This window comes from Ambystoma mexicanum, chromosome 8, assembly GCF_040938575.1.
Source record: "Ambystoma mexicanum isolate Mex_15411 chromosome 8, UKY_AmexF1_1, whole genome shotgun sequence".
In the NCBI taxonomy this organism is placed as follows: domain Eukaryota; kingdom Metazoa; phylum Chordata; class Amphibia; order Caudata; family Ambystomatidae; genus Ambystoma; species Ambystoma mexicanum.
In genome coordinates, this window is record NC_090929.1 from 1,488,690,642 (window position 1) to 1,488,717,882 (window position 27,241).

General features: G+C 48.3%; 1 protein-coding gene across 2 annotated transcripts in view; it reads right to left on the bottom strand.

Moving 5' to 3' along the window:
- SLF2 (SMC5-SMC6 complex localization factor 2) overlaps positions 1 to 27,241 on the bottom strand; it is a 1,286,318-nt gene that overhangs the window by 1,056,945 nt on the left and 202,132 nt on the right. For both annotated transcript variants that reach the window (XM_069611667.1, XM_069611668.1), the window contains exon 5: positions 9,938 to 11,043. In XM_069611667.1, the coding sequence (XP_069467768.1) occupies positions 9,938 to 11,043 (1,106 nt within the window). The remainder of the gene's footprint in view (positions 1 to 9,937; positions 11,044 to 27,241) is intronic.

A 27,241-nucleotide genomic window follows, 5' to 3' on the forward strand; every position in this document is an offset into this window, starting at 1 on the left:
GAGGACGTAGACTTGGAAGTCCGGGACTTAACAGGCTTAGAGCCCCTACCTACCTGGAGCGTCCCCTTCCACTCCCACAAGGCCTTGGCAGTCAGCGACTGGCATTTCCAGCAGTCGGTGTCGTGCGACTCGCCCAGGCACCACAAACAATTGTGGTGGGGGTCGGTGAGCGACATCTTCCAATTGCAGTCCCGGCAGGTCTTGAAGCCAGGCCGCGGAGTCGGAGGGGGTCGAAGAGAAAGACATCATAATGATGAATACACGAGGCACGCCGAGTCTCACGAAGTTAAAACGTTCACGGAAAAACTGAACTGAGGCTACGGGCGCCGTGCGTCCTATTTCTAACATCCTGTGGCATCGCCCTCGACAGAGGCCTTCGAGGGACATTGACCTAAACCCATCGACGCAGGACGCCCGTTGCCGAAAAAAAATTCTGAAGTGCATGCTGTGGACATTACATGTCAAAGATGTGGAATACGTTGGAGGGCACACTCCGTTTGAATGCGGTCTTTGCAGGTCCACCACAGGAGATCCTGTGTGACCCTGCTTGGAACCTGAAGGAGATCGGTCATCCTGCCTGAGAATTGAGACCATTGAGTCCTGAGAGCCCACTGCAGTTATCTCATTCACAGGCGAGCCTCCGGCACCAGAAAATGTTCAATGTTAAAGGTATTTGTACCGCGCACCGTCACCAACGGAATTGGTCCCCAGGCGCTCTGGCGGATCTGTAAATGATAAGGGGGGGGATTGGTTAGTAGTGTGAAGAGGGAGTAGGATAGTGAGGAGTGGTGTTCTGTTGGCAACTTCAACTCGGTGTACACCGGGTGCTGAGCTTTGGTGCTGGTATTGGATCGGTGTCAGTCTGCGTGTGCTGTTGTTCCGGTTTATGTGTTGTTGCAGTGTTGTGGAGTGTGCGGCTTGTTGTGCGAGAGATGGTTGTGTGAGTTTTTAGAGTGAGATAAGTATGCAGAGTTTGAGCTTATATTGGTTAGTGGGTTACATGACCTTTAGCATGCTAACATTCACAGTTTAGTCTAAGTGTGGCACTTGTTGGCCTTCACATGTGGGCATGCCTACATTCGCAGTCTTTTCTCGGTGCGGCGCAGGCTAGTGTTTAGAAATCGGTCTAGGTGTGGGCATGCTAACATTCCTAACTTAATCTGGATGCGGCGCAGGCTGGTGTTCTTGATTCCAAGTGTGGAACCTGCTATCATTCAAGTTTCATCTACGTGCGGGCATGTTATCCTTCAATCAATCCCATCTAGATGCGACGCAGGCCAATTGTCCACAATTATAAGTGTGGCCTGTGCTAGTGTTCACGTTTAGCATAGGTGCGGGCATGCTGATATTCAGAGTCTAGATGCGACGCAGGCTAATATTCACAAATCTAAGTGTGGGCATGTTGACATTCAAGGTCCTATCTAGATGCGACGCAGGCCGGTATTCACAATTCTATCCAGGTGCGGGCATGCCAACATTCAAAGTTCCATCCACATGCGACGCAGGCCAATATCCACAACTCCACCTAAGTGTGGCCATGCTAATATTCACAATTCTATATAAAGGCGTCTGCCGGTCTGGATATGGTCCGTCCGGTACGTACGAGTGGGTGAGTCACTAGAGGGCTTTCGTCTGGGTCCAAGTATGTGATCAGTCTCTGGAGCTTTCCTTTAGTGGCTGTTTTCCATGATATCTTATGCTCTGTCGAGTGGTTGGTTCTTTGGTTTGAGTGTTTGTCCAATTTCAGAGAGGCCGAGGTTGGGGTTATTTTCATCGTTGTATTATTGTCTGTGCATTCGAGTGCATCTCTGTTGTGGTTACGCTGTGAAGATCGTGATTTGAGGAGTTTCCTGAATGCTAGGTGGTTTGTTGTGTTCCGTATTTTCTTAGGTAGGATGCCATGAGGCCGAGCAACCTCAGAAAGTCTAAGGCTGGAGACGATGGGCACTCTGAAATTTGGAGACCATCTGCAGAATGTCTCGAGTCCTCACCTCTGGTGGCGAGGCTTTCCCCAGTGATGCATCCAGGACTGCTCCAATGAACTGGAGTCTTTTAGATGGTATCATGTTGGACTTCTGTTGGACTTCTTGTAATTGAGGGAGAAGCCCAGTCTGTGGAGAGAGTGGCAGGTTCTGCTGAGATGTTCCAGGATTTGTTCGGGTGAACGTGCCCTAATCAACCAATCATCCAGGTAGGGGTAGACGTGAACGCCCCCTCAACCCCTCATCTCCTGAGACTCGCTGCCAAAACCACCATCAGCTTGGTGAAAACCCTGGGGGTGGAGGTTCGGCCAAATGGCAGAACTCAAAACTGATGAGGAGAACCGCCAACGGCCAACCTCAGGTACTTCCTGGCTTGTGATGGATTGGCACATGAAAGTGAGCATCCTGAAGGTCCAATGACACTATCCAATCCTGGAGCTAGAGGGCCTGAAGGATCCGAGAAAGTGGGACCATCTTGAACTTGTCCTTCCTGAGGAACTTGTTTGTTCAAGTATCTCAAGTTCAAGGTGAGTCTCAGTCCTCCGTCCTTTTTGGGAATTAGCAAATAGGGAAAGTACCATCCTTTGTTCTAGCACCTTTCTCTAGCCGGGTTAAAATATCCTGCAACAGGAATGGAGCCGGAACTTTTAGTGAATGGTTTCCCGTGGATGATCCCGAGGTCTCTGTATGAAGGGGAGATATCCTAATATCCAGCAGTAACCTTGGACTACCGTTTCCAGTGCCCATGCATCTGAAGTAAAAGCCTGCCATTCTTTCAAATGCTGTGATAGTCTGCTTCCAGAAGGGGTGTTGTGAGACAAGACCTCAGAGGTTTAGAGGTGGCTGAAGCAGCGGCTGTTGGTAAAGCAGCTGCTGCTTGGACAGGTTTAGCATCTCTCCCTCATCCACCACGAGGGAATCTTCTCGGCCCTCTGACTAGTCTGTCCTCTCGCTCTGCCAACTGAGTAATAGTAGCAAAAAGACCTAACCCTCCAAGGTGATCCGCTGGGGTGAAAAGACTGTGGCTGCCTAACTGCAGCACCAAAAGATTTAGCCGCCGCCTTTGAGGTCTGCAGCTTTTCAAGGGGCTCATCAGCTTTATTTTAAAATAGATGGGAGGCGTCAAAGGGCATGTTAAGGAGTCTGGATTGTACATCATGTGCAAATCCTGACAGTGCCTGCTGACACGGTCGGCAGTATCCAGACCTGATTGCAGAGACTTGCATGCAGCCTCTTTGCCATCCCTCATCAGGTTCAAAAAGCTGTCTCTATCCTCGCCCTCAGTGATGTGATCAGCGGCCATCGCTACGCAGTCCCACAGGATGTGTGTGTAAACTTTGCAAAGACAAAATTGGAATTGGCAGATTTTAAGGCCATGCTGCTAGCAGAAAATACCGACTTTGATCAAGAATCAATCCTTTTGTCATCCCCAACAGGTGGCTTGGTTGGATACGCGGTTTGCCTGGAAGTAGAAGTAGCAGCCTGAACTACTAGGCTTTCCGGGGTTGGATGACTTGAAAGGTAGCTAGGATCGCTACTTGATGGTCTATATTTTTTTATTCCATTTCTATTTATTGCGGGATTGGCTTCTGGAGCTTTACAGTTTGAGATGGGGGTCCTCCTGTGGCCCCTTGTCCAGAATGTCAAGACGTCTGGTTCAAGCTGGTCCACTCCATCCCAGGAAGTCTACTACCCTGGACATTAGTGGTCTGTAAGATGCATCTGCATGTTCAACAGGATCCAGTTTTCCAAAATCTAGTTCTGGGGAGGCGTCAACTCCACTGGCTGTTTGTAATGAGTCAAAGTTGTTGGACTTGTTTGACTCTAGTTTCTTCTGAAACAAAACAATCAGGTGTAACAGAATCTTTCTGGACATTAACTGGAGACCACCTGGAGGTGTCTCATATCCCTCATAAATGGAAGTTATTGAATTGAAAAAATTGGGTAAAGGTATAAATACCTTTTCTTGACTTTCCCAAAGGTTGAACAAGTCTATGGATGAATCGATGGTTTAGGTATCGACAACGAAGGTGTCGATGGTGTCCACGACTTATCTTTAGATTTATACTTCAAGGGACTATGCCCTTGACAATTTCTTTGACGATTTCTCATCTCGAAGACTCTCGAGTAGACTTAGGCTTACTCTGGCATAAGGGCACATGGGTTTTAGCCTTGGAGTCATGCTGGTCAGCGTCCGCAGCATGGCCAGTCTTGTTCTTCGAAAGTATCAGAGCCTGATCATGGAAGATCTTATTTAATTTCCTCTTAAAGAGTTCCCACTCCGCTTTATGGGAACTCTTTAAGAAGATTTGGCTGGGCAGACTACCCTTTCTGACTAAAAAGACGGTGATCCGTGTTTTCTCTTCGATATTTTGGAGAACAACAAAGAATGTCTGCTCCTCGAATGAGATTGTTTTTTAGATTGTTTTTTGTGAGAGGTATCTCTTGACTCGTGGGACGATGTCAATTTAGAAGCAATAGACGGGGATTTGGGAACAATCCTACCCACTGCTAATTTAGCCCTGCGCTCTTAAGGCCTTACCACTCATCGTCTGACAGGATCAACAGTCGCCAGTTACATGTTTGATGCCCAGGCACCAGAGGCAAACATTATGCAGGTCCGTGATAGACATCTTCGCACCACATACACTTCTTGGATCCCGTTTTCGTAGTACTCGGAGTAGAAGACAAGGCCATATCCACAAGTGTAACAAAAACTGAAGCGCTCGGTTAATCACGAAGCAATTACTATTGTGGAAAAACAGAACTGAAGTCAATGGGCGTTGCGCGTCGTATATGTACTCGACGATCACCAGCCGAGATGGAAGCCCTCGAGCGACAGTCGACCATCTCGACGCACAGCGCCCTCTGCCGACGAGAATTTATTTTCCGAAGCAGCTAAAGCTAGAAATGAAGATATCAAAGACGAGGAATACGTGGAGCACGCAATCCATTTGAAGGGCAGGTAACAGAGTGCAGCCCAGCGAGTGGCTAATACATGCCGAGAGTGGATAGACTGCAGGGTTACAGATAGAGACCACAAGTGCTAGGGGGGCCAAGAGACAGTGCGAGGTGCAACTGAACAGGCAGGTACCGGATCCCAAATTCAGAGGGTGGCCAGGTGACCAGGTGTGTGGAACAGACGGGCCATCAGCAGAGGAAAGGAAGAGAGTTACTTACCCATGGTAACGTTCTTTCAACTGGATGTTCCTCCCACGTATTCCTTATTGCCCCTCCCATCCTACCCTGCAGTATAAACTCTCTTTGGCTAGTAGAGGGCCAAACGACACATTTGGGTGAACTGGATGAGGAAGTGGACAGCGACCTATGGCGCCTCTTTTTGCCATCCCTCGAAGACGAGGAATGATGCAACCCACTTCGCGAACGGAAAGTTTGTTTTTTTGTGACGAGGAGACAAAGGCCTCGATTCGTCAGATTTACGCTTCGAGGGGGTAATAGATTTTTGTGGCCTGCCCCTATCCAACTTCTCTGCGCTCTCAAGGCCTTGCCGGCATGGACATGCATTCGTCACACTCTGAAACATGGATGTTCTGACCCTAGACACCACAGGCAGATCCTGTGTGGGTCAGTCATGGACATGTTAGCATTTCAGCACCGCAGTCCCGGCACTTTTTAAATCCAGACCGAGGAGTAGATGGAGCCGTTGAAGAAGCCATCTCGTCGAAAAACTCGAAAGTATGTCACGGAACCAAGCGTTCCGTTACCAAAGCTGTGAAGCACAGAAAAAAACGGAACTGAGCAACGGGCGCCTCCTGCTCTACTTATACCTGTAATGATGTTGATGTTAAGAAGGAGGCCTCTGAGGGACATCGACTCGACCAGGCATCGACGCACAGCGCCCTCTACTGGAAAAAGAATTTAGAGGCATCAAGCTGGATATTAGGAAATATCAAAGATAAGGAATACGTGGGAGGACACAATCCATTCCAAAGTGGAAGGTCTCGAGTTGCTTCCGGAACCGAAGGCGGTTCAGCTCAAGCTTGAGACCGGCAGGGAGGATGTTCGAGAGGGAGGCCCCAGCCGAAGAAGATCTGCTCCCAACTCTCTGCTTGGAAAAGCGGCTGACAGAGATGGAGGTGGATGAGTGGAGAGCTCGAGAAGGGAGATACTTAGGAAGAGAGTTTGAGGTAGTGCGGACCCAGGCCCCAGAAAGCCTTGTGGACAATGCAGAGGGTCTCGCACTTCATCCTTGCTGCCACTAGGAGCCAATGAAGAGATTTCAGAGCTGGAGAGATATGATCCCTGGGCTTCTGGATAAGTTGTAGAGGACGGAGAGTAGAGGCAAGAAGATTTATAAAGAGGCTGTTGGAGTAGTCCAGCCTTGAGAGGACCAGAGCTCTGGAGACAGTGAACGTCTGGGGGAAAGTGAGGAAGGGAAGAATACCTCTGAGGAGGTGCAACTGATAGTTTGACTTCTTAGAGATGTCGGAAATGTGAGGAGAGGAGGAGAGGGTGGAGTCGAAGATGACCCCAAGGTTCTTAGCCTCACAGGTAGGAGAAGAAGAGGACCCAGAGTAGGCAGCCAGTGAGAGGAAAGTAGGAAACTGGTGTTCCAATGAGGATGATCTCCGTTTTACTGGCATGGAGGCAGAGATCATTAGATCATGCAATTCCATTCCTAAACTGTAAGTAGTTGTTACATAATGCATAATTACAGTACTGCTCCGGTAAAATATATATGTTTTCTTGGTTAGAAGTCAAATATGTAAAAACAATCATTAACTTAAAATAAACCGTTAACATTACATTTGCAGAGAGTATCTACAACCAAACAGCAACACATTCTGATCCCCCTACATTCACACTTAATAAATCAGGCCAAACCATAGGTAGTTAAATCAGAGTCGGCCAACTGAGTTCAATTAACCCTCACCATCAATCCTAGGTGGTTCCCCTCCCCCCAGTTTGATAACACAGCGTTAAGCATTTTCATCACCGCAATAACCACCCTGGACTTATCACCAATTAACATCCACTTCCACCATTTCACACTTTTAAAAGTTGACCCCATCCGTAGAGAATCCTCAAGAAAAAATGCTCAGGTCTCCCTCAGAGCTTCGCAATTCATTACTAAATGCTCATGGGGTTTCCACATGCTGGATCCTCTTACAATACCGACAGGTTGCATTATGAACACCAACCATCTTCCTCCTAAACAGAACCTCTCTTGTATGGAGGATATTCAGATGACATCCAAGAAGTAAATCCCGATATTTTGGGGAGGGGAATTTGATCATAAATTTGGGTAGCTCATTGACTCTCCCTCTCTCAATGGTCATCATTTCTCTGGACTTTAAACCACCACATTGATCCATGGTGAAGATCCAGTCCCAAGATAATTTCTTTCTCACACTCATTGGACTGGAAAGCAACAATTCCACAGAGACATTCTTATCCAACAAAAAAGTTTCCACCTTAATACACCATTGTTCCAACTGGCCTTCTACCACCCTACTATCTAGTGCCAAGATCTTAAAAAGGCATCACCACACTCTCCAGGGCACACTTTCTATATAAAGAGGCGGTCTTCCAAGCCACCATTGATTCCACAGACTGGAGCCTTAGTTCAAGCCTAATCATACACATCGGGAGGTCATTTGGAAGTTTTAAGATCTTGTGCCAAAAATGACCCTCCAATCTCTCCCAGCAATCACATGAGACACGAAGAACCGCCTCGTTGCCATAGGGGAGTATCTGCGCCACCTTCTGCTTATAGAAGGTCGCAATAGGTAGAAATGTAAATGTACCGAACTTCAGGTGGAGCACCCTGCCCTGATTGACCAGGGGGATCATTCTTTGCCACAAATATGCATAATGAGCTGCCTCATTAGCATTTCTGTTAATAGTGACTCCCAAATACACAATTGAATCCACCAAGTACCACATTAACGAGTGAACACCTTTGAAAATGTACATGATCAGGCGGCCAAATGCTTTTGTCGGCAAACCTATTTCTGTGACCTTCTGGTTGCAACCATGTGTGCAACTGGTGCTCAACCCATGAGCTTATCCCTACTCCGACAGTCTCTCATCACCCGGTTACTGTATACCATATACCCAGAAAATTAGAGGGCAGCAAACTTCAATATTTCACGTAGTTTGCCCAGTTCTCGGCCTGCTACGGCATCTACTCTGCTTAGTTTCTTACTTTCCTGCCTCTTACATAATGAAAACTCAAAGTTAATTAGATGTTTACGCAAAGTAGTTATCGATAGATCCATCTAGTCTGTAAATCTACAGAGCTACTGCAATACAATAGACTGTAGTTAGCCTCCAGAGCTTGGTTTGCTCTATGGTTATGATTGCATTATATATTAGAAACTGCCGGAGAGAGCTAGCCAAACTGTTTTTTAGAGCCCATCATATCTATTTATTGGGCCTGATCACGACCTCAGCGGTAACGCTAACGCTATAAGCGCGGGAGCTATTAGCGCGACCGCCATAGCCCCCGGCGCTAATAGCGCGGGATCATGAGTTGGGCGGGCTTGGAAGTCCCCACTCCCCATTGAGCCCATTCGGGAATGCCCCATTCCCCATTGGGCTCAATGGGGAGAATTTGCGCTCTTACCGCTGGCGGATTTCCCGCCGGCGGTAATAGCGTGAATTTTTGGCAGATTTCCCCCCCAGCCAAGAGCTGGGGCGAAATCCACCGAAGCTACCGCCGGATTTAAGGGTGACCGCCGAGGTTGTGATCATGCCCATTGTGTCCATTAATGCGGCTAACCTTTTACAGCCATTCATACAGAGCTCGCAAAGTATACTCGCCCACTTGCATAGTCAAGTGATTTAATAAACGGTGAGTACCATTTGGAGGGAATGTTTGAAACTATTATGTAACATTTTCTTTGCAGTAAATACAAGTCTCAGTGTGCATGGCTGGCCGATGGGTGGCAGCAGTGTGCCAAACATAAAGTGGATTTTTGGCGACATGCATCATTTTACAGAAAGCACATTTAAATTTGTTGTCATCCATTGCCATAAGTCGGGTGCATTTCTCTTAAGTCGAGTAGGTAAACTAAGTTACTCGACCTGCAGCTCTAGCAGAATTTTAAAGAGGTCCGACTCCTCTCACTAATAACTTTCTTCAGCGGTATACAAAAATACTGTATTGATGCCCATTTTATGTTTTGGGTACAAATAACTTCTGGTGACATCAAAAATATTAATACAATATCGCTAATCAAATGGTTTACTTTGCTTATCAAGAATATTTTAATTAGGCAATTCTGCTAATCAATTTTTGAAAACTAATTCATGCCTTGATACTTCAGTGATTATATTTATGTATCTTTTATTTAGTATTGTGAGATATTCCATGCTAGTAGTAATTTTTCATAGTGTTATATGGCAATAAATATTTTTACAACCGATTGTCTAGAGTTCCTTGACTTTACACTGTGTACTCGTTGAGGACCCCTTACAGGCTCACCACCCAGAGACTCAACCTTGATCATTCGCCTTGCTACCTTGAACTGGTTTGGCTACAGCTCCCAGAGTTGTCCCTGTCACTAAACTAGGTTGGCCTTCTATGCATCTGTCCACAAGGCCAGAGTATAGAAAATCAGTACTAAAAGGCAACAATGGATAAAAGCGACAATCAGTCTAAAGAGCCCAGTAATAGCATAATCCACTGTGGCAAGCCATTCTAGTAGTAGGCTTTGTCAAATGGTTGAGATCTCGCTAACCTCTCTGGTTTACAATGATATTGTACATTGATACAAAGTTATAAAGCATATATGTTTAGTTTAAACTTAAAGAACGTTTTCAGTAATCATTACAGAGTTGTGGAGCTATAATTAAAGGCAATTGAACCAAACTCTGCTGTAGGAGTGCCCAGAAACGTGAGTTAAGCATTTGCTTCTCTGTGCTCAGGTATAAAAAGGAGTCACACCACAGAATTGTGGGATACATTTAAGTCCACCTTTCATCCTTACCAGAGTACATGATGCTGTTATCGACTCTTGTGAAGAAATTACTTCTAAAGAAGCCTTTTGTGGTGTTGCTGTGAGTGGTTGGGCAGCAATATGCATGATTTCTTCCAGGGGTTTCAACATGTCATCCTCATCATCACTTTCCAAATTGCATTCAAAACCATCATCACTATCCAGAGAGTCTTGCAGTTTTACATCGTTCATGACATTTTCATAAAGGCTGCTGGTGAAAATCTTGCGTTTAGTAAACATTGAAGCGCTGGAAGAAAATCTATCTTCTGAAGACTGTGAATGACCATCTCTATGAAAGCCCATTGAACGTGGAAACTTTCCAAGCATACCCATTGAAGGCATAACATCCATTGAATCACCTTCGTAACATATCCGTTGGCATTCAAGCGGAGAAACTTCTACATGGCAAGAAGCAGATTTGCATTGGTTAGTGGCTGACTGCTCACATGAGATAAAACGCTTAGTAACCAAAGGACGTGGCCACAATTGTAGGTCTTCTGGAGACTCATTTGAGTCATCTTTGGACTCCAAACAGGAATGATTACTTGGAATTCTTTCAGGAGATGAACTAGAAAGCCTGCACTTTTTCACTGGCTGTTCATCAGGGGAGGGCTTCTCTTTCGAACATTCAATGTTATTTGAGAAACCGTGTATACCAGAAACAGCACTCAGTCGCATTACTGAAGGACTACTTGGATTTTGTGAATTGCGCTCAAAAGAGACATCTGAAAGTAGAGATTCATTAGTTTGTAAGGTATCCACTTTTTGTATGTGTGGAACTCCTACATTGGAAGAAGGTTGCATTTTTTCACTAGACCAATTATTTGTGTTCTTCATTTCTTCAGCCGATCCACTCTGCCTATAGTTACACAGTTGCTCCTTAAGATGGTCTATGCACTGCAGGCCAGGGACACTTAAGCTTTTTCTTTCCCCATATAAAAACAATCCTTTTTGACTGGATTTGTCAAGAAAAAGGTCGGCACAAGGACTCGTCGCCAAATGCAAATTACTTTTACAAGAAGGTTCAGACATTGGTAAAGACTCCTCTAGCCTGGATATCGCTGGGGTGAGACTTTGATTACAATACGATGTACTGACTGTAGAAAGAAAAAGAACCCAGAATTAGATGACGATACATGCAAAGTTCTCGAAGTATACTACATTTGTGCAGATGTATTTAACCACAATAATAGACCCAGGACGCACCTCTAATAAAATGTTTCCTATTGTAACCCGGTGCAAACCAAACCTGCCCCTTTCAAAGAATATAATTAACCAGTACTGGTAAAGAAAACCGTTTTTCCATTTTGAGAAATCGCCAGGCATGTATTTCCAGGCATGGGCAGCATGTGACAAATGCTTACCCATTTGCCAGTTACTGGCATCACATACCAAGTGAATCACTATGTACCAGGTACTGCTAATCAGGAAATCATTACTTGGCAGGTAAACCATCATTGACGAGGTAACTGCATCACAGGATTAGGTACTTGCAGCATTTGCCATTTAACACACATTGTATGCTAGCCATTGGCTTCACACGCTAATACAATCTCACATTTTGACAGGGGTTTGAAGTTTAATAACGCTACTGCAGCCATTTTAAAGCAATCCGGATTGCTCGGGCCAAGTGGGAGTATGAATGAACAACTTGAGAAAGTGCAGAGTCATGCTGAGTAGCAATTATAGGCCATAAACAGCTTGAGGTCGCCTTGATTGTTTTTTCTCCAGTCCATATGTTCGTGTACGCTCTAGGTACAGAGGGTGCAGCCTTGTGTACAGAGAATTGTACCTAAAACAGTGCTTAAAGTAATTTTATTTTTTGTACTTAACGGACTATGTAATAGTTACTACGTAACTTTCCACACAATACAATTGTCAACCTTTAATTAAAAACAATGTTGCAAGTTTATTTTGATTAAAGGTGTACCCAAAACCAAATTAAATATTTTCACATTAAAATATCCAATAAGCAAATCCATTGTTATGAATATGCTTCATCTTAAAAATCAGAAACGGCTCCAATTTAGAAAGCATTGGGTTTGAGGAGGTTTAAGAGTACATTAAGAGACACTTTTCATGTGCTTATGTTGCGATACCAGACGGTCCTAAACGCAGTATCGCTGGGAGCAGACCAAGACAACAACAAAAAAACACTAACGAAAAAATGCAAAAGACCCTGATCTTTCAACAGCACAATGGACAAAATGCTACTGAATTACTCACCGTAGGGACTTCTGTACTAGTCGACGGTCCTTTCCTCCATACTTCCGAGTGTCTGACCATGGGAACAGGACTCTCGCTCTTTCACAGCACAAAAAGATTCCCCTTTAAAACTATTTTGCAATGTACGATGAGGCACTGCAGCATGGGAGTCACTAGCTCCACTGACCCCCATCTGCTGGCAAAACCAATTAGTTCTTGGAGCTTCTAGATGGGTCAACAGAACTATATTCCCATTTATACGGAGGAAGCGTGCAGAGGAAAAAGGACTATGGACTAGAATACATTATTCACTATGGCAAGTAACTTTCTTAATCCTCCATCCCATCACTTTCTCTCCCCTGACCCCATCCCAAACCCCTCATCCTGCACTTGCCCTTCAGGGCCCCTGCCCCCGCACTAGCCTGGCAGGGCCTGCACTCCTGCAGCCCTGCCAGCAACCTACCCCTCACTTAGCTCAAGGACCTTCCTTCCCCTGCACTCTCCGCTTTCCCTTGGCTCTGTCCGCCTAGCCTCCCATGGCACTCGCATTTTCTCGTGGGCCCTTCCTGACTGGCTGCCACTTCACCTACCCCTCTCCTCTCACCTGCACTTCTCTTACTGCGCTTACACAACCTGAATATCACAAGGCCTAGTAGGATTGTTTCTGGTTTTGTTCCCCCACCCTGTTGATTTGTTGTGCCTCGAAACAGTGTATAGGCACATTATAAATACCCAATAAAATAATAAATAAATCACCATTCATACTTATAGGAGATTAAACTGCATTGGATCAGTAAGGGATGAAGACATACTAGTTTAAGCAAACAAGGTTTGTAAGACCACCTAGCCAAATCTGGCATCTGCCCGGGAACCAGTGTCCATGCATTAATGTTTACACAAAGCAGATGGTCCGACCCAGGTAGCTGCTTTGCCGATATCCCGAGGGACATTTCTTTGGAATGCAACTGCTGTAGCCTTGGCCCTAACTGCATATGCGTGACAGCCTTTATGGAGTTATTAACTTTGAAGTTGGTAGTCTTCCACAATGAAAGAGACAATCCAATGAGCGATAGCCTAGGAAGCCGGTGAACCTGGCTGCTGCCCACCAAATGCCACATCTTCATTTTAGATACAATTTTAGAGTGCATCTCACATCCAGACTGTGCAAAGTTCTTTCACTTTCGGTTTGTGGAGATGGAAAAAATGTAGGATCACTTAATAATTCATTCTTCCCTCGCACAGTCGGCAGAAAAGCCTTGAGGGCAAGCCTGACGGTCCTCAGCTCCAACAGATTGATATGGAGTCTGGACTCCGACGGAAACCAACGACCGCTGACTGCCAACTCGTTGGCATGAGCTCCCCATCCCATGAGGGATGCGTCCATCACGATCGTCACCTCCGGCCAGGGTAGCCAAAATGGAGCCCCCCTCATCAGAATGACTTTGACGGCCCATCACAGAAGGTCCTGGGCAACCGAGGGAGACACCTGAACGGGGTCCGACAACCTGCCGGAGGACTGTGACCACTGCACCTTGAGAGCCCATTGCAGAGATCACATCCGCAACGTGGCCTCTGGCACCAGAAGAATGCAGGATGCCATGAGGCCGAGCAACCTCAAGAACTCGAATGACGGGAGACTCTGGGCATGTTGAAATTTGTGCACCATCTGCTGAATGTGATGAGCCCTCACCTAGGGAGGGGAAACACTGCCCCAGGGACGTGTCGAGCACTGCTCTGATGTACTGGAGCCGCTGAGTTGGCATCAAGTGGGACTTCAAGTAGAGGGAGAAGCCCAGCTTGTGAAGGGAGCGGCAGATGACAGACAGATGATCCAGGACTTGCTCGGGAGAGCGTGCCCTGATCAACCAATCGTCCAGGTAGGGGTAGACGTGAATCCCCCTTTCCCGAGATACGCTGCCACCACCACCATGAGCTTGGTGAAGACCCTCGGGGCGGAGGTCAATCCGAACGGCAGGACCCGAAACTGAAAGTGCGAGTCGCCAACCGCGAACCTCAGGTACTTCTTGTGCTTGGGATAGGATCGGCACATGAAAGTAAGCGTCCTTGAGGTCGAGAGACACCAACCAGTCCTGCAGTTGAAGGACCTGGAGGACTTGAGAAACAGTAACCATCTTGAACTTGTCCTTCCTGAGGTGCTTGTTCAAACTGCGCAAGTCCATGATGGGTCTCAATCCCCCGTCCTTCTTGGAAATCAAAAAAATAAGGGGAATACCATCCCTTGTTCCTCTCCGCTACAGGCACCAGTTCTATGGCGCCTTTCTCCAGCAGGGATTGTATTGCCTGCGCAAGGAGCGGATCCGGACTCTTCAAAGAGGGATTCCCTGATGGATTGTCGTAAGGCCTCTACCGGAAAGAAAGACAGTAGCCGTGGGCTATGATCTCCAGAACCCACACATCTGAAGTAATGGCACGCCATTCTGCAAGATGCTGCGCCAGCCTTCCTCCATCCAGCGAACCATGGGACATGGCCTCATGACTGAGCTGAAGCGGCTGCGGCAGTGCCTGAGGGCAAAGAGGCAACTGCCCGAGCGGCCTTGGCACCTCGAGTACCCTGTTTTCCACCTCTGGTACTCTGACAGTTCCCCTTTGACTTGCAGCTCCCCTCGATCTACCTAAAGATGAGAAATATCGAAAGGAACCTCCCCTCCATTGTTGTCCCCTAGGATGAAAAGGCGGAGGTTGGCAAACTGCAGGCTCAACGACTTTGCTGCAGCTTTGGAGGTCTGCAACCTCTCAAGGCTCTCGTCAGCCTTGCTGCCAAAAAGATGTTCACCATCAAAGGGCATGTTGAGGAGCCGGGCTTGTACATCAGGAGCAAACCCAGACTTCTGGAACCACGCAAATCTGCGCATTACGGTGCTCGACCGCCATGGACCGACTGACGCAATCTGCCATGTGCAGACCCGACCGAACGGATTCACACATGGCATCCTTGCCATCCTGAATAAGAGCAAGAAAGCCATCCCGTTCCTTCCCGTTGGGAATGTGTTCAGCTGCCAACGAGACAATTTCACATAGTATGAGTGAAATGTGCTAAGGCACACACTGAGCTGGCTGCCTGTAAAGCCATACCCCCTGAAGAAAACACTTTCTTCGCCCAGCCATCAAAACATTTGTCGTCCCTATCAGGAGGGATGGTAGGGTACGACGCCTATTTTGCCGGGGCCGTAGCCGCCTGCACCACCAAACTCTCCGGAGTGGGGTGCATAGTTAAGTAGCTGGGGTCTCTACTGGCTGGACGAAGACTTGCTCACTGCCGGGAGACTTTCCGGAGCAGTCCAAGCCGCTGCCACCCTTCTCTGCAGGGCCATATGGAATGGTAGTACCTGGTCAGTTGGTGGACCTTGGTCAAGGATATCTGTCAGGTCATCCTGCAAAAAATTCACTGGTGGCGCAGACCACCCCAAGTATTCCATTACCCTCGACATAAGGCGCCGGTACGAGGACTCAGCGTGGGTGCCAGGCTCAGGCCTCTCTACCTCCGGAGAGGTGTCCAAACCACTGGCGTCGTGCAACGACTGACTCAGGTCTTCAAGCTGCCTATGACCAGACAAAATCTCATCAGGTACCTCACCAGGAACCAAACATTCTTCCTCAGACCCTTCTTCCACCTCAGAGATATAATCCAGAGGCTGGAATGGGGGCACAGAAAAAGGGACAAAGACATTTTTAGACTTGGCCAGAGTCTTTCTAGGTGGTTCCACCGTGCCACGGGGTACCTCGACAAAGCAGCCTCGTAAGGCATCGATGGAATCACGTGGACATCGAGCGTGGCGCCGACGGCTTCGACACAGTCCTCGAGGGTTGAGCCCTGAGCGTGTCCTTCGACCGCCTGGGCGCCGATGGCTTCCTCGGAGGCGAAGCCTCGAGAGAGTCCCTCGACGACCTCGGCGCCTAGGTCTTCCTCGAAGACCTCAAAGGCTCAGACTGTCTCGAGGAAGTCGAGGACCGGGACCTGGAACAGGCATGTCTAGAGCGACCCACTTTGTCCGATCGAGACCTCGAAGGTGCTCGATGATCGCGCTGACCACCCGAGCCCAAGGGCATGCGAGTGGCGGCTCTAGCACGGTCACGGCCGACGTCTTTCGACGGCGCGGACGGAACGGAGACCTGCGACTGAAAAATCACCATCATCTCCTGCCAAAATGAATCCCATTCCGCAGGAGTGGAATGCTTGTTGGGACAAGCAACCCGCCGACGGGCGGAGCCCTCGGACGAGGCAGGCGACCGGTGACGGCACTTCCGCAAGTGCCTCGAAGAGGCAGAGGAATGGCGGGACCTACTCCAGGACTGAGACCCTCCGGACTGACGACGACGCTGAGAGTCGCCCCTCGAATCGTCAGTCGAAAGCCCTGTGGATCTCGACTTCCGAGGCTTGTCCACATTACCGACAGAAAGCTTCTTCTTACGCTCCCGCAAGTCCTTCAACGCAAGCGTCGTGCAAGTCTGTCAACGACATCTTGGACCTGCACTCCCGACACTTCTTAAAACCCGCCTGCAGGGTGGAAGAAGCCAAAATCAGAAATCTTCACAACTAACAGGTTCGAAGAACTGAAAGAACAGAACTCAGAAGAACCGAGGCGCGCCGAGATCTCCGAAGTGAACACGTTCACGGAAAAAACGGAACTGAAGCTACGGGCGGCGTACGTCCCACTTATAACATCCAGTGACGTCGGCTCGACGGAGGCCCTCGAGGACAGCGTATCGATGCCATCGACGAAAGATTTTCCAAAGCAGCACAGCTGTGGTGATTACCTGTCATAGATATGTAATACGTCGGAGGACCCAATCCCCGCGAATGGATTTTTTCTCGCTGATCGAGAAACCCAGACTGAACAGAAGGTCTACGGTCTTTTGGGTGTTCAAAAAACATGTGTCGTAAGAGTCCCCTGTTATAAGCCAGTCGTAGAGGTAAGGGTAAACCGGGACGGATAGTCTGCGCAGGTGTGCTCTGCCAGGACCTTTGTAAACACCCTTGGCGCCAAGGCGATGCCAAAGGGGAGCACCTTGAATTGGTAATGCCTGTCCTCTATCATGAACCTTAGATATTTCCTGTGCGCTGGCAACATTCAAATATGAAAGTATGCACCTTTCATGTCCAATGTTGCCATGTAGTCCCCCTGTTTCAACAGTCGGATCACCTCCTGTAGCTTTACCATACGAAACATTTGAGGTTTTATGAACTTGTTCACTGGGCGCAGGTCTAGAACAGGGCACATGTTGAGGTCCTTTTTGGGTACAAGGAAGTACACCGAATAAATACCCTCGTTTACCTGAAGAATAGGGACAGCTTCTATGGCGTTCTTTCCCTGCAGCACTTCCACCTCTTGATTCAGGATCTCCAGATGGTCCAGTGAGAGGCGCCGTGAGCGCGGTGGTCTGAACTGTCAAGGTCGGGCGAATTCCACACAGTACCCGTGGGCGACCGTCTTTATGACCCACTAGTCTGAAGTTATCCCCTCCCATGCCGTGAGGAAAGATGTTAAGCACCCCCCGACCGGGGCGACATGGGAGGGGACCTGGATCTGATGGTCATTTCTGACCGGAGGCTGCGGCTCCTCTAGGATTGGGGCCTCTACCTGGCTGTGCCGCGTCGCTGACCCATTGGTGGGTAGTATGCGGGGCTTCCTGACGTTTGTCCAGCATTAAAGTTTCCCGTGCTATAGTTGGTCTGACTTGCACGGGACTTCCCTCGAAAGGACCGACGAGAATTACCTCCCCTTTGGGGGGGGAAGGTTTTTGAGGAATCTGTTGCAGGGACTTAAGAGCCTAGTGCTCTTTTTTGGCTGTTTCCAGGGCCTCATCGACCGCCTTTCCAAAGAGGTTAGTTTCTTCAATGGGTTTGTTGATGAGCGGACTGTGTCTCAGGCTTGAAACCCGAGTTATGAAGCCGAGCGTGCACTTAAGTAAAGTGCCCTGGGCCAGAGACCTACCTGCTCTCTCAGCAGTGTCCAAAGTGTTCTTTGTTACATTCTGGTTTACTTTCCTGCGTTCGGCCACAATGGTGAGAAGCCTGGACCGGACTGGGACTGCCTAGAGACTTTCCTGTACTAGATTCCATTGAGCAACAGCATAACGCACCAGCAGCGTAGTGTTATTCGCTATGCGTGTGACATATGCAGCAGCCGAGGTAACCCGCTTACCTAAGGCCTACAACCTCTTGGATTCTTTATCCGGAGGCGCCTGCCCCGTAGCAAGGGGTACTCCTGCCCGTTTTCCGGGTGCTAGTCACTACCAAGGAGTCAGGGTGGCATGCCCTTTAATGTATTGAGGGTCCGAAGGAGCTGGCCCGAAATAGCTTTTCCACTCTTGGGTTCACTGCCCGGGTCTGAGCTGGCGACACCAGGGAGGGGGCCAATCTTCTTTTAACAGAATTAAGGAGGGCACTGGCATGGTGTGAGGGGGGTTTCTACTTGAGAATGTCCTCAACAAAGTCCTGCTCGGGTACTGCTTCTTGAGTAGTGATTTGGAAGTGATCTGCTGCCTTCCTTAAAATGGCATTGAGGGCCATTTGGATGTCTACAGGCGAGCCGGGGTGGACGGAGGAGAATCCAGGCACAGAACATCAGTGTCCTGATCTTGTTGGGGGAGCAGCCGCCATGGGTCAGACTCCACTTGCTGGGTTTCTTTCCAATTGTCTGTGGCATCCGCCTGGTCCTCATTGTAGCCCTGCAGGAAGGAAGGGAAATCTTCACTGTAAATGTCCTGATAAGTGTCCATCTGGACGATGTCTTCATGATGGACGGGGACCGAGGGCTGATCTTCGAAACGTGAAGCCGATTTAAGATTAGGTTCTCCAGAGATCTTTTCGGGGAAGGATGTTCAGAAAAATTGATGATCATTTTTTCAAGACGATCCATGCACCCTTCAAATTTCTCCCTTGTCCACTTAGAGGAACCAGGAGGGCCTACGGGTGGAAAAACGTTGTCTTCCGCCCCTTTGCATCGAAATTGGTCACTCTGGGTTTTGGAAAGAGGCACCGGACGGTCCTCGTAGGTCTCGCGAGAATCGGGGCACCATGGCGTATCTATAGATTTGCCCGCGGCCTGCCCCATGTTTTTCGACTGAGTAGTCATCAGTCTAACCAACGAGGTAATTCTTGCGATACTGTGTTCAATCACCGCTGAATCAGCGTGAGTTAGTGGGTCCGAAGTCTATCAATAGATATACCGCCTACTGCGGCGTTAGAGGGTCTAGCGGTAGGTTTCTCGCCTTGAGGCCTAGTCATAGATTTTGGGCCTACCGGGCCTTTATGGACCGTCGGAGCGTTGAAAGCCCGCGCTTAGACGTGTAAACCTGATTTAGGGGTAGCGCCCTTGTTTGTTTTGGAATGCCCAGTCGCAAAACGCTGCTGCGGATGCAGGAAAGGCTGCTGATCTGAACGATCAGAGGAAAAGAGGAATATTACCCATCAGGCTGGGAATCATTAGTAAAAAGAAAAACACATTCACTTACCAACTGTATTTCACCTCTAAACGAATCACTGTCCTCTGGGTCATTCTGACCCCATCCAATGACGGTCCTCTCCCTAAGCCCCTTTTCTGGCAGCCATCTTCAGATTTGGTAAGCACGTAAAGTGGTAGCATGAACAAGAGCCGCAGAGGGGACGGAGAGAGGGCTCGCATGTGAACATGCCAGAACCATGCTGGAGAACAATAGTTACAGGTAAGTAACTTCTTCAGCATGGGGTCTGGCATGGATTCACATGAATAACGAATAGCCAGCAGTACAACATTACACAACCACTGAGGTGGCAAGGCTCAACAGAAGCCATCAACTCTTACCTCTGGAACAGAATCCCCTTGCATAGCACTGCTTGTCCGCCTCTGGACTCTTCCCTGGAATCACTGTTGACGCAGTAGAACCTTGTGAATGTGTCTATGGGCCTCCACGTAGTAGCCCTGCAGATGGCCAGCAGGGGCACACCAGCCAGGAACGTAGTCGTCGCAGCTATCGCCCTGGTGTGGAGTTGGATCTTGGACGGCCAAGCAGCAGTCTGTTCGCAAACCGATGACAGTGCATGATGCAGTCGGAGAGCCACCTTGAGACTGAAACCTTGGACAAGGCCTTCCCATAGTTCACATGACCAAAGTTCACAAACTCTTTCGAAAACTCTGTGCGTGCCACGTAGAACTTCAAGGCACAAGCAACGTCCAGCGAGTGCAATACCCTTTCAGCCGGTGATGAAGGTTTCAGGTAGAAAACAGGCAACAAAGGTTTGTTGAGGTAGAATTCCAACTGAACCTTTGGCGTGAAAGAGGGGTGCCCCCGCAGCACCATTCTCGACTCGTGGAAATTCAGGTATGGCTGCTTGCAGCATAGGGCCTGTTTCTGACCCACCCTCCTGGCTATTTTCCATGAGAGGAACAAGAGTGGCCTGATGCTCGAAGGGCACCTGCCCCCCATGAGCCTCATCAGCACCACGTTGAGTTCCCACGATGGCTTAGGAGCCTTCACTGGCGGGAAAAGAAATGAAAAAAAATCCTTTGTGGAATTCCTTGACGAGTCGATGAGACCAAAGAGAAGACCTTCCTGGAGACACGGTGTAGTGGGAGATAGCCGCCAGATGTGCTTTGATCAAGGCGTGCGCCAGTCCGGCCTTGGCCAAGAACAGCAAATCTGGAAGGACCTGCAGCGCATTACTTGCAGAGAGGTAATCTTCTGAGACCGTCACCATGTAGCGAAACGCTTCCACTTGTGACTGTAGTACTTTAAAGTTGTCAACGCCCTGGCTTTGGCGAGGACCTCCCTGCAATCCGCAGGCAACTCATATCCTCCAAACTCTAGGGCTGCAGGAGCTAAGCCCTCAAGTTGAGCGATCCTGGGTCGTGATGCACGATTGCACCTTCTCTGGTGAGAAGATCCGGGACCACTGGTAGCTTGATCGGAGGCGACGCTTACGGCTTGAGAAGGTCTGGATACCAAATCTGCTTCGGCGACACAGGTGCAATGAGAATCATTCTGCACTGACACTATCTGAGTGCATTGATAACTTGCAGCAGGAGAGGTAACGGAGGAAATGCGTGCAGGAACATCCCTTCCCACGGGGAGAACGTGTCCCCCAGGCTCCTCGGTTGGTGGAATCTGCGGCCCCACTTGGCGAACATGTGGTCCACCTGGTCCTGCCGAAGTTCCCACTTGTGGCAGGAGCGCAATTCCCTGCTGAGGGAATCCGCTAGGTGAAGAGGGATGAGGAACAGTTCATGCCCGATTGCCCAGTGCCATAAGACCTGCGATTCCCTTTAGAGAACCGGGGATCAAGTGCTCCCTTGTATCCTGATGTAGAATATTGTGGTGGTGTTGTCCGTAAAGATCCTCACCACCTTGCCCTTCAGAGATGGAAAGAATGACTTGAGGGCCCAGAACGCTGCACGTAACTCCAGGAAGTTAACATGGAGATTCTTCTACTGCGGCAGCCACTGGCCACTGACGTGCAGCGGTCCGTGTTGGCTTACCGGCCTTCAAGAGAAGCCTGCATAGTAACCATTTCCTGGAAGCGAGGGTTCTAAAACCCCATGATCCGGGCGATGTTGTAGCAGATGCCTCACCACCTTATTGCCCGACGGAACTCCTCGTCCAGAGTGATCTTGTCAGCCAAGTTTCTGGACACTTGTAACCAGCGAGCTTCCAGGAACTACTGAAGAGGTTGCATTTGTAACCTGCAGAGCCGGTTGAGGTAGATGGAGGAGATCATGCCAAGCAACGGCTTGATGGTCCGCATTGTGGCCGTCTTCATCAACACCAGCCGCTGCACCTGCCCCTGAATGGCCGTTACCCTCTCCTTCGAGGGCGATGCTAGGCAGGATACTGTATGGCGCCTGGCCCCCAGGAACAGCGCGTTCTGCAATAGTGTCAAGCAGGACTTTGGATAATTGATGGAGAATCTCAGGTCCGTCAGCAGCTTGACGGCCGCCTCTGTTTGTCCGATGCCCAACTTTCGCAAGAGGGTCCGGATGAGCCAGTCATCTAGGTACGGGTATACGTGAATGCCCCGTATATGCAGATGGGCCACCGCCGGTGCCAGGCACTTTGTGAACACTCCGACCGACATCAAGCTGAAGGGTAGGGCCTTGAACTGGTAGTGCTGTCTCTGCACTACTATAAAGACTGAAGTGGGATGTCTGTACTCCTGCTCTCTATATGGTAGAGGAGAGGCACAGAGGACCCCAGCCAAGACTCTCTATTGTTGGTAGCAATGGACGAGCAATCAAGGCACAGCTTCTCAGGAGGTGATGCAGGCTGGTTCTTAAGTACAGTGTAATCCCCAAGCACCCACAAAGGAATGTCCACACACTTTATTAGTGAAAACACAGTATTTACATAATTAAGGTTCAAAGTACACAATCACAATAACTCACTTTGTGCTCAGTTAATCTATGCTCAGTTAATCTATAATAGAAAATATATACATTTCTAAGTGGTTCAAAGTGCATCAACTGTACTCTGGTCAAATGTCACACAAATCAATTAATAAAGCTAACCAACAATAGACATAGAAGGAAAGCAGTTGGTTAGAACAATTGGCAGAATACTGGCCCAGTTACCTAGACGCAGTTCTGTGTGGAGATCCCCTCCACCCCTCCCCCCACCTGGGCAACCTGTAAAATAAAGATATACTACCAGCCCAGTCCATATATGTTAAATAAGTCTTAGTTCCTTCTAAAATGTTTCTACCACCCCAATGTACCTGGAATACCAGAGTTCGACAACGATGAGTCGACTGATCCTTCTTGAGCGGCTCCCTTTAAAGCAGGAGCCATGGATCGTCGAGATCCCTCGAAGAAAGTGAACTCAGCGTTGAGGCGGCAGCGCTCATAGACGACGGGTCGAAGACGTCCTGCAAGGAAGAGGCGTGCAGGGCACCTCGATGTCTATAGTTCAGGACCGCAAAGAGATTGAAGAACTGTGACCCAGCAAGGGATTCGAGTCGTCTGGCGTCTCTACGGTCTTTGGGTGAAGGGAAACCCACCGGCGGATGCTCCTCGGCGTGTTGACGGCCTGGCCTTCTCCGGCGGGATAAGGCGGTCGGCTGTGCGGACGAGTGGGTCTGGGAATCAAGTGTCTTAATCAATGGAGTGTTGCCGCTCCGGTCGTCAGTGACAGCGTCAAGCGGTCACCTCTTCTGGGCAACAAGGCTTCGAATGGGCCTCCAGCGGTTATAGCAAACCTGCGAACCCTGGTCGACGACTGGACGGAATGTCCGGTGCTCATCTTCGTTCTCTGCGGTCACCGTCTCCGGTCGGCAGCCTGTCGAGGGTCTGACTTCCAGGGAGCTTTGGCAAAGGTTAGCAGTGCTCAATGGTCCCTCGGAGCTTGGGAAGAGGGCGCCTAACCAGGTCCTCTCTTGGACCAGTCTCGACGGCTCAGCGGCTTTTGGATTTCGGCGAAGGGAGACAGCAGTCAACCTTTTCGGGCTCGGTTGTCGAGATCAAGCGTCAGTTTCAACTTCAGCTTCTGAACGAATTCTAGCAGTGAGAGGCCCCCAGATATACTAGTTGATCTCCCATTCATTCTGCTGGGTCACACTCCAGCAACCAATCACTCAGAAGGGCATTCAGTCAGCCAATCAGGCATACAGTGCATTCAGGCCATTTTTCCTCCCTCTCAGGCACTCGCAACAAGGAATGTGTAATGGGACAAGTACCCAGCCATTCAACACTGCACACTGCATTCATACCAGTTTCAGGCAGGTCTGTCTCAGTCATTGTATTTCATACTAGAAACCAGACATTCACAACAAGAAGTGCATATCGGTCACACACTCCATTCACCCAGGTCCCACCAACAGGGTGTACCCACAACATACAGTCACTGGGAAGGCTCCAGCCAGTCTGGCCTGGACTTCACTACAATACCATATATGGAGCTTTCACCCAACAGCCAGTCAGGAGGAAGGGACAGAGTCAGGGCTTCCCAGGTCTTTGGGAAAACAAGGTAACAGGCAATAGAAAGCAAGAGGTCACAGGGGCCATCTTATTTCCTATCAGGAATCAACTGATTCCAATGGCAGGGCCTGGGTATCCCAAAATGGAGGATACTCACAGCACCTGTCAAATTCAGCATGGAGCTGCCACCAGCCCATACCCTGCTCTTGGGACCACACACAGGTGCCCAGAAACATACACTAGGGGCACAGGGTTGCACCCCCACCCATGTGTGCCATAAGGGTATCCCATGTAGGGATGTAACGGTATAACGTTAAAGATACCGTGAAAAACTTAATTGAATAATAACCGTGACGTTGTTTATACCGGTATACCGTTTATACCTTCAGGCGTGCATTTCAATCTGATTTGGAAAGGCTGCAGTAAGCAAGTGCTGCACAATATTGGTCTTGCACTTGCACTGTTGGCTGTCTGCCAAGGGGGCCTTGTTTGGCAGACAAGAGCACAGGGAAAGTGAGGCCACTTTATTAAATGCAGCTTTGCTGCTATGACCGCTCTTTCACTATGATCAGTAGAGTCAGGTCAAAGATCAGCCGACTTTGCACAAATTGTGTTGAAAGCTGCCCAGTGCCTGAACCTTTGTGTTCCCCATGTAAAGCTGGTAACAATGAGCTGACTGGCTCTATAAGCATACCAGAGACTCCAGTTCATAGACTCCGCCAGACCTGGATTTCATGGGCAAACTAGATTTTATTTTGTTTCAGGCATTATTTATTTGAAAGGCAGCATACGGATTTTAAATGTTTCACACAGTCATGCTGCTCTGCGCTACAGGTCAGATCTTCTATGGTGATTGTCCCGGTTTTCAATTTGCAATTAGCAAGACCACACGGAAATCACGAGGGTGAGCTGAGGGCCCCAACTGAAAGTGAGCATTTTATTTTTCCTTTTGTTTGTATGTAAACAAATGTAATAAAACATTCAGTGACTTACAAAACAGTGGAGCCAGGAGCACTTTGCTTAGCAACCACTTAGCCAGCAGGAGCAGAAATGTATCGATTCAGCTTGGCCCGGCATCATGTGCCATTAGTTCAGTAAGTTAAGATCCTACTGCACTGAGCAAACACACATTGGAACAGATCTTGCTCTGGCTGTGCAAATTGATAAAAAAAAAAAAAAGACGGCTAGTGAAGTCATGCATATCAAATTACTCTTCCCCAAGGTTTAGATTCAGTTTCTCATGGTCATGGATTAGATAGCCATTCAGTTCTATTTTAGCTTGGAATTCTGGGATTTGTAGTTTTCCACCAATTTCAAAGATGAGGAACTACACATCCCAGAATTCAAAGGGGGAATAAACTGAATGCCCTTCTGATGCATGTCCACAAACAACTTTGGCTCTGTAGACCAGGCATGGACTGGCCTTTGGACCAATAGGCCCATGGCCGAACCAAAAACGCAAAATGCTTGTGTGGGCCAGTTTTTTGGGTCAAAGTGGGGCCCTTTTTTGGCCAAAGTGGGCCAGTTTGATGAGTGACTTCACTATGCGGCTAATAGTTTTGACCACTTTTGCTGAATAATTATTCTTTTTAAAGTACAATTTGCATCACATTTTATCAAAACTCTACCCATTGGGTACTATTCAAACAGTATTCCAAAAGGAATGAATTCCCATTTGCAACTGGGGGCCACTTTTATGTTGGTGCCAGAGACAATTTTATGCCCCAGTCCGACCCTGCTGTAGACTGTGTGAACACTGGGCCTAACAGTGTTTTCTGCTAGTAAATAAACTGCCCCCCCCCCACAGTGTCCTCTATGTAGATTTGCACATTGGCACTAGAGTTGTTGCTTCGCTTGACCCTTCACCTACCTGCCTTCTGCATATAGCAATGGACTCAAGCAGGCAGGACAGATTCTACATTCAATCTGAAGTATCCAGAGCAATGGGGGTGAAATATTTCTTAGGTCTATTCTCAATTTGTGACACCACCCATGAAAGCATTTCTCCCTCTGAACTCGTATCACAAGGGTCCTAATGGACTGAGACCTGGGGAAAACGTTAATGATGGGGCTGTGGTGATGTGGTGGTCTAAGCCATATTTGTGTCGATATGTATTTTAACTTTGTCATTTTCAATTTTTTTTTTTTTGCCACTATCTTTAAGAAGGTAAATGAACATGTACTGCAAGAATCAAGAAAGAAATCAACAGCGCCCACTAAACGCTGTCCCTTTAGGATTACATGGTCAGTGGTGGCTCCGACATCAGACCTTCAGAATACACCAGGCAGATGGTAAAGAAGCTTTAGTGATTAGATCACTATGCAACCGGTATGTCTGTGTTGGCTATGATATTTTGACAAAAGAACCACGACATGGGCTTTCAGACCACACATGAGTGACTTTTCTCCCTTTAATGGGATAATGAGTTGTCAAAACAAACTTAGTCGCAGCGAGGGGTCATGATGCCCATGCCATGTGGTTACAAAAAAATGCAAGTCGAGGCCAATTTTCAAAGCGATGACCTGTGACTGAGCAGCAACGGCGGCTTTGGGGTTTATTTATAATGGATAATGTTTAATAAAAAAATGACAATGGGGGTATTTCCCTGGTTCTATCAATGAATTTGCATATAAGTTAAACCGCGAAATTCCCTGCTGCCATATCAAAGGGTAACATGTCCGTCATTACTGAATACCTTTTGGCCCGCAAGTAAACTAAAGGATGTAACAAAGAGAGAGTGTGTGTGTGTGTGTGTGTGTATGCGCAGAAGCGCATACTACCATCAGCCGCCATTGATCTGTGGCATGCAGATTATCAAGATGACAACATGTTCATCTTCTCCAGTAGCCAGTGGGGGAGCTAAAAGCCTAAATGACCACTTAAGAAAAGCTATTAAGTTTGCTTTGCCAGTCGCAGCAGGGCCCCCCACCCCTCCTCCCAACACGCATGTTTGTGTTGTTTGGTGGAAGCAAGGGGTGACATTTCAGTGGCAAGTATGTTGAAAAGCCCAATTCTGGCCCTGGGTGCCTGGTTTTGTTTGTGATGATAAATCCGACAATTTATGACCTTTTAAGAAAATATTTTTTAAGATTAGTTAACTCAACCTGCTATACCTCAATAACCATGATATACCATCATTTGGCAAGAAGCTTATCGTACCGCCATAAAACTAATACCGTGACA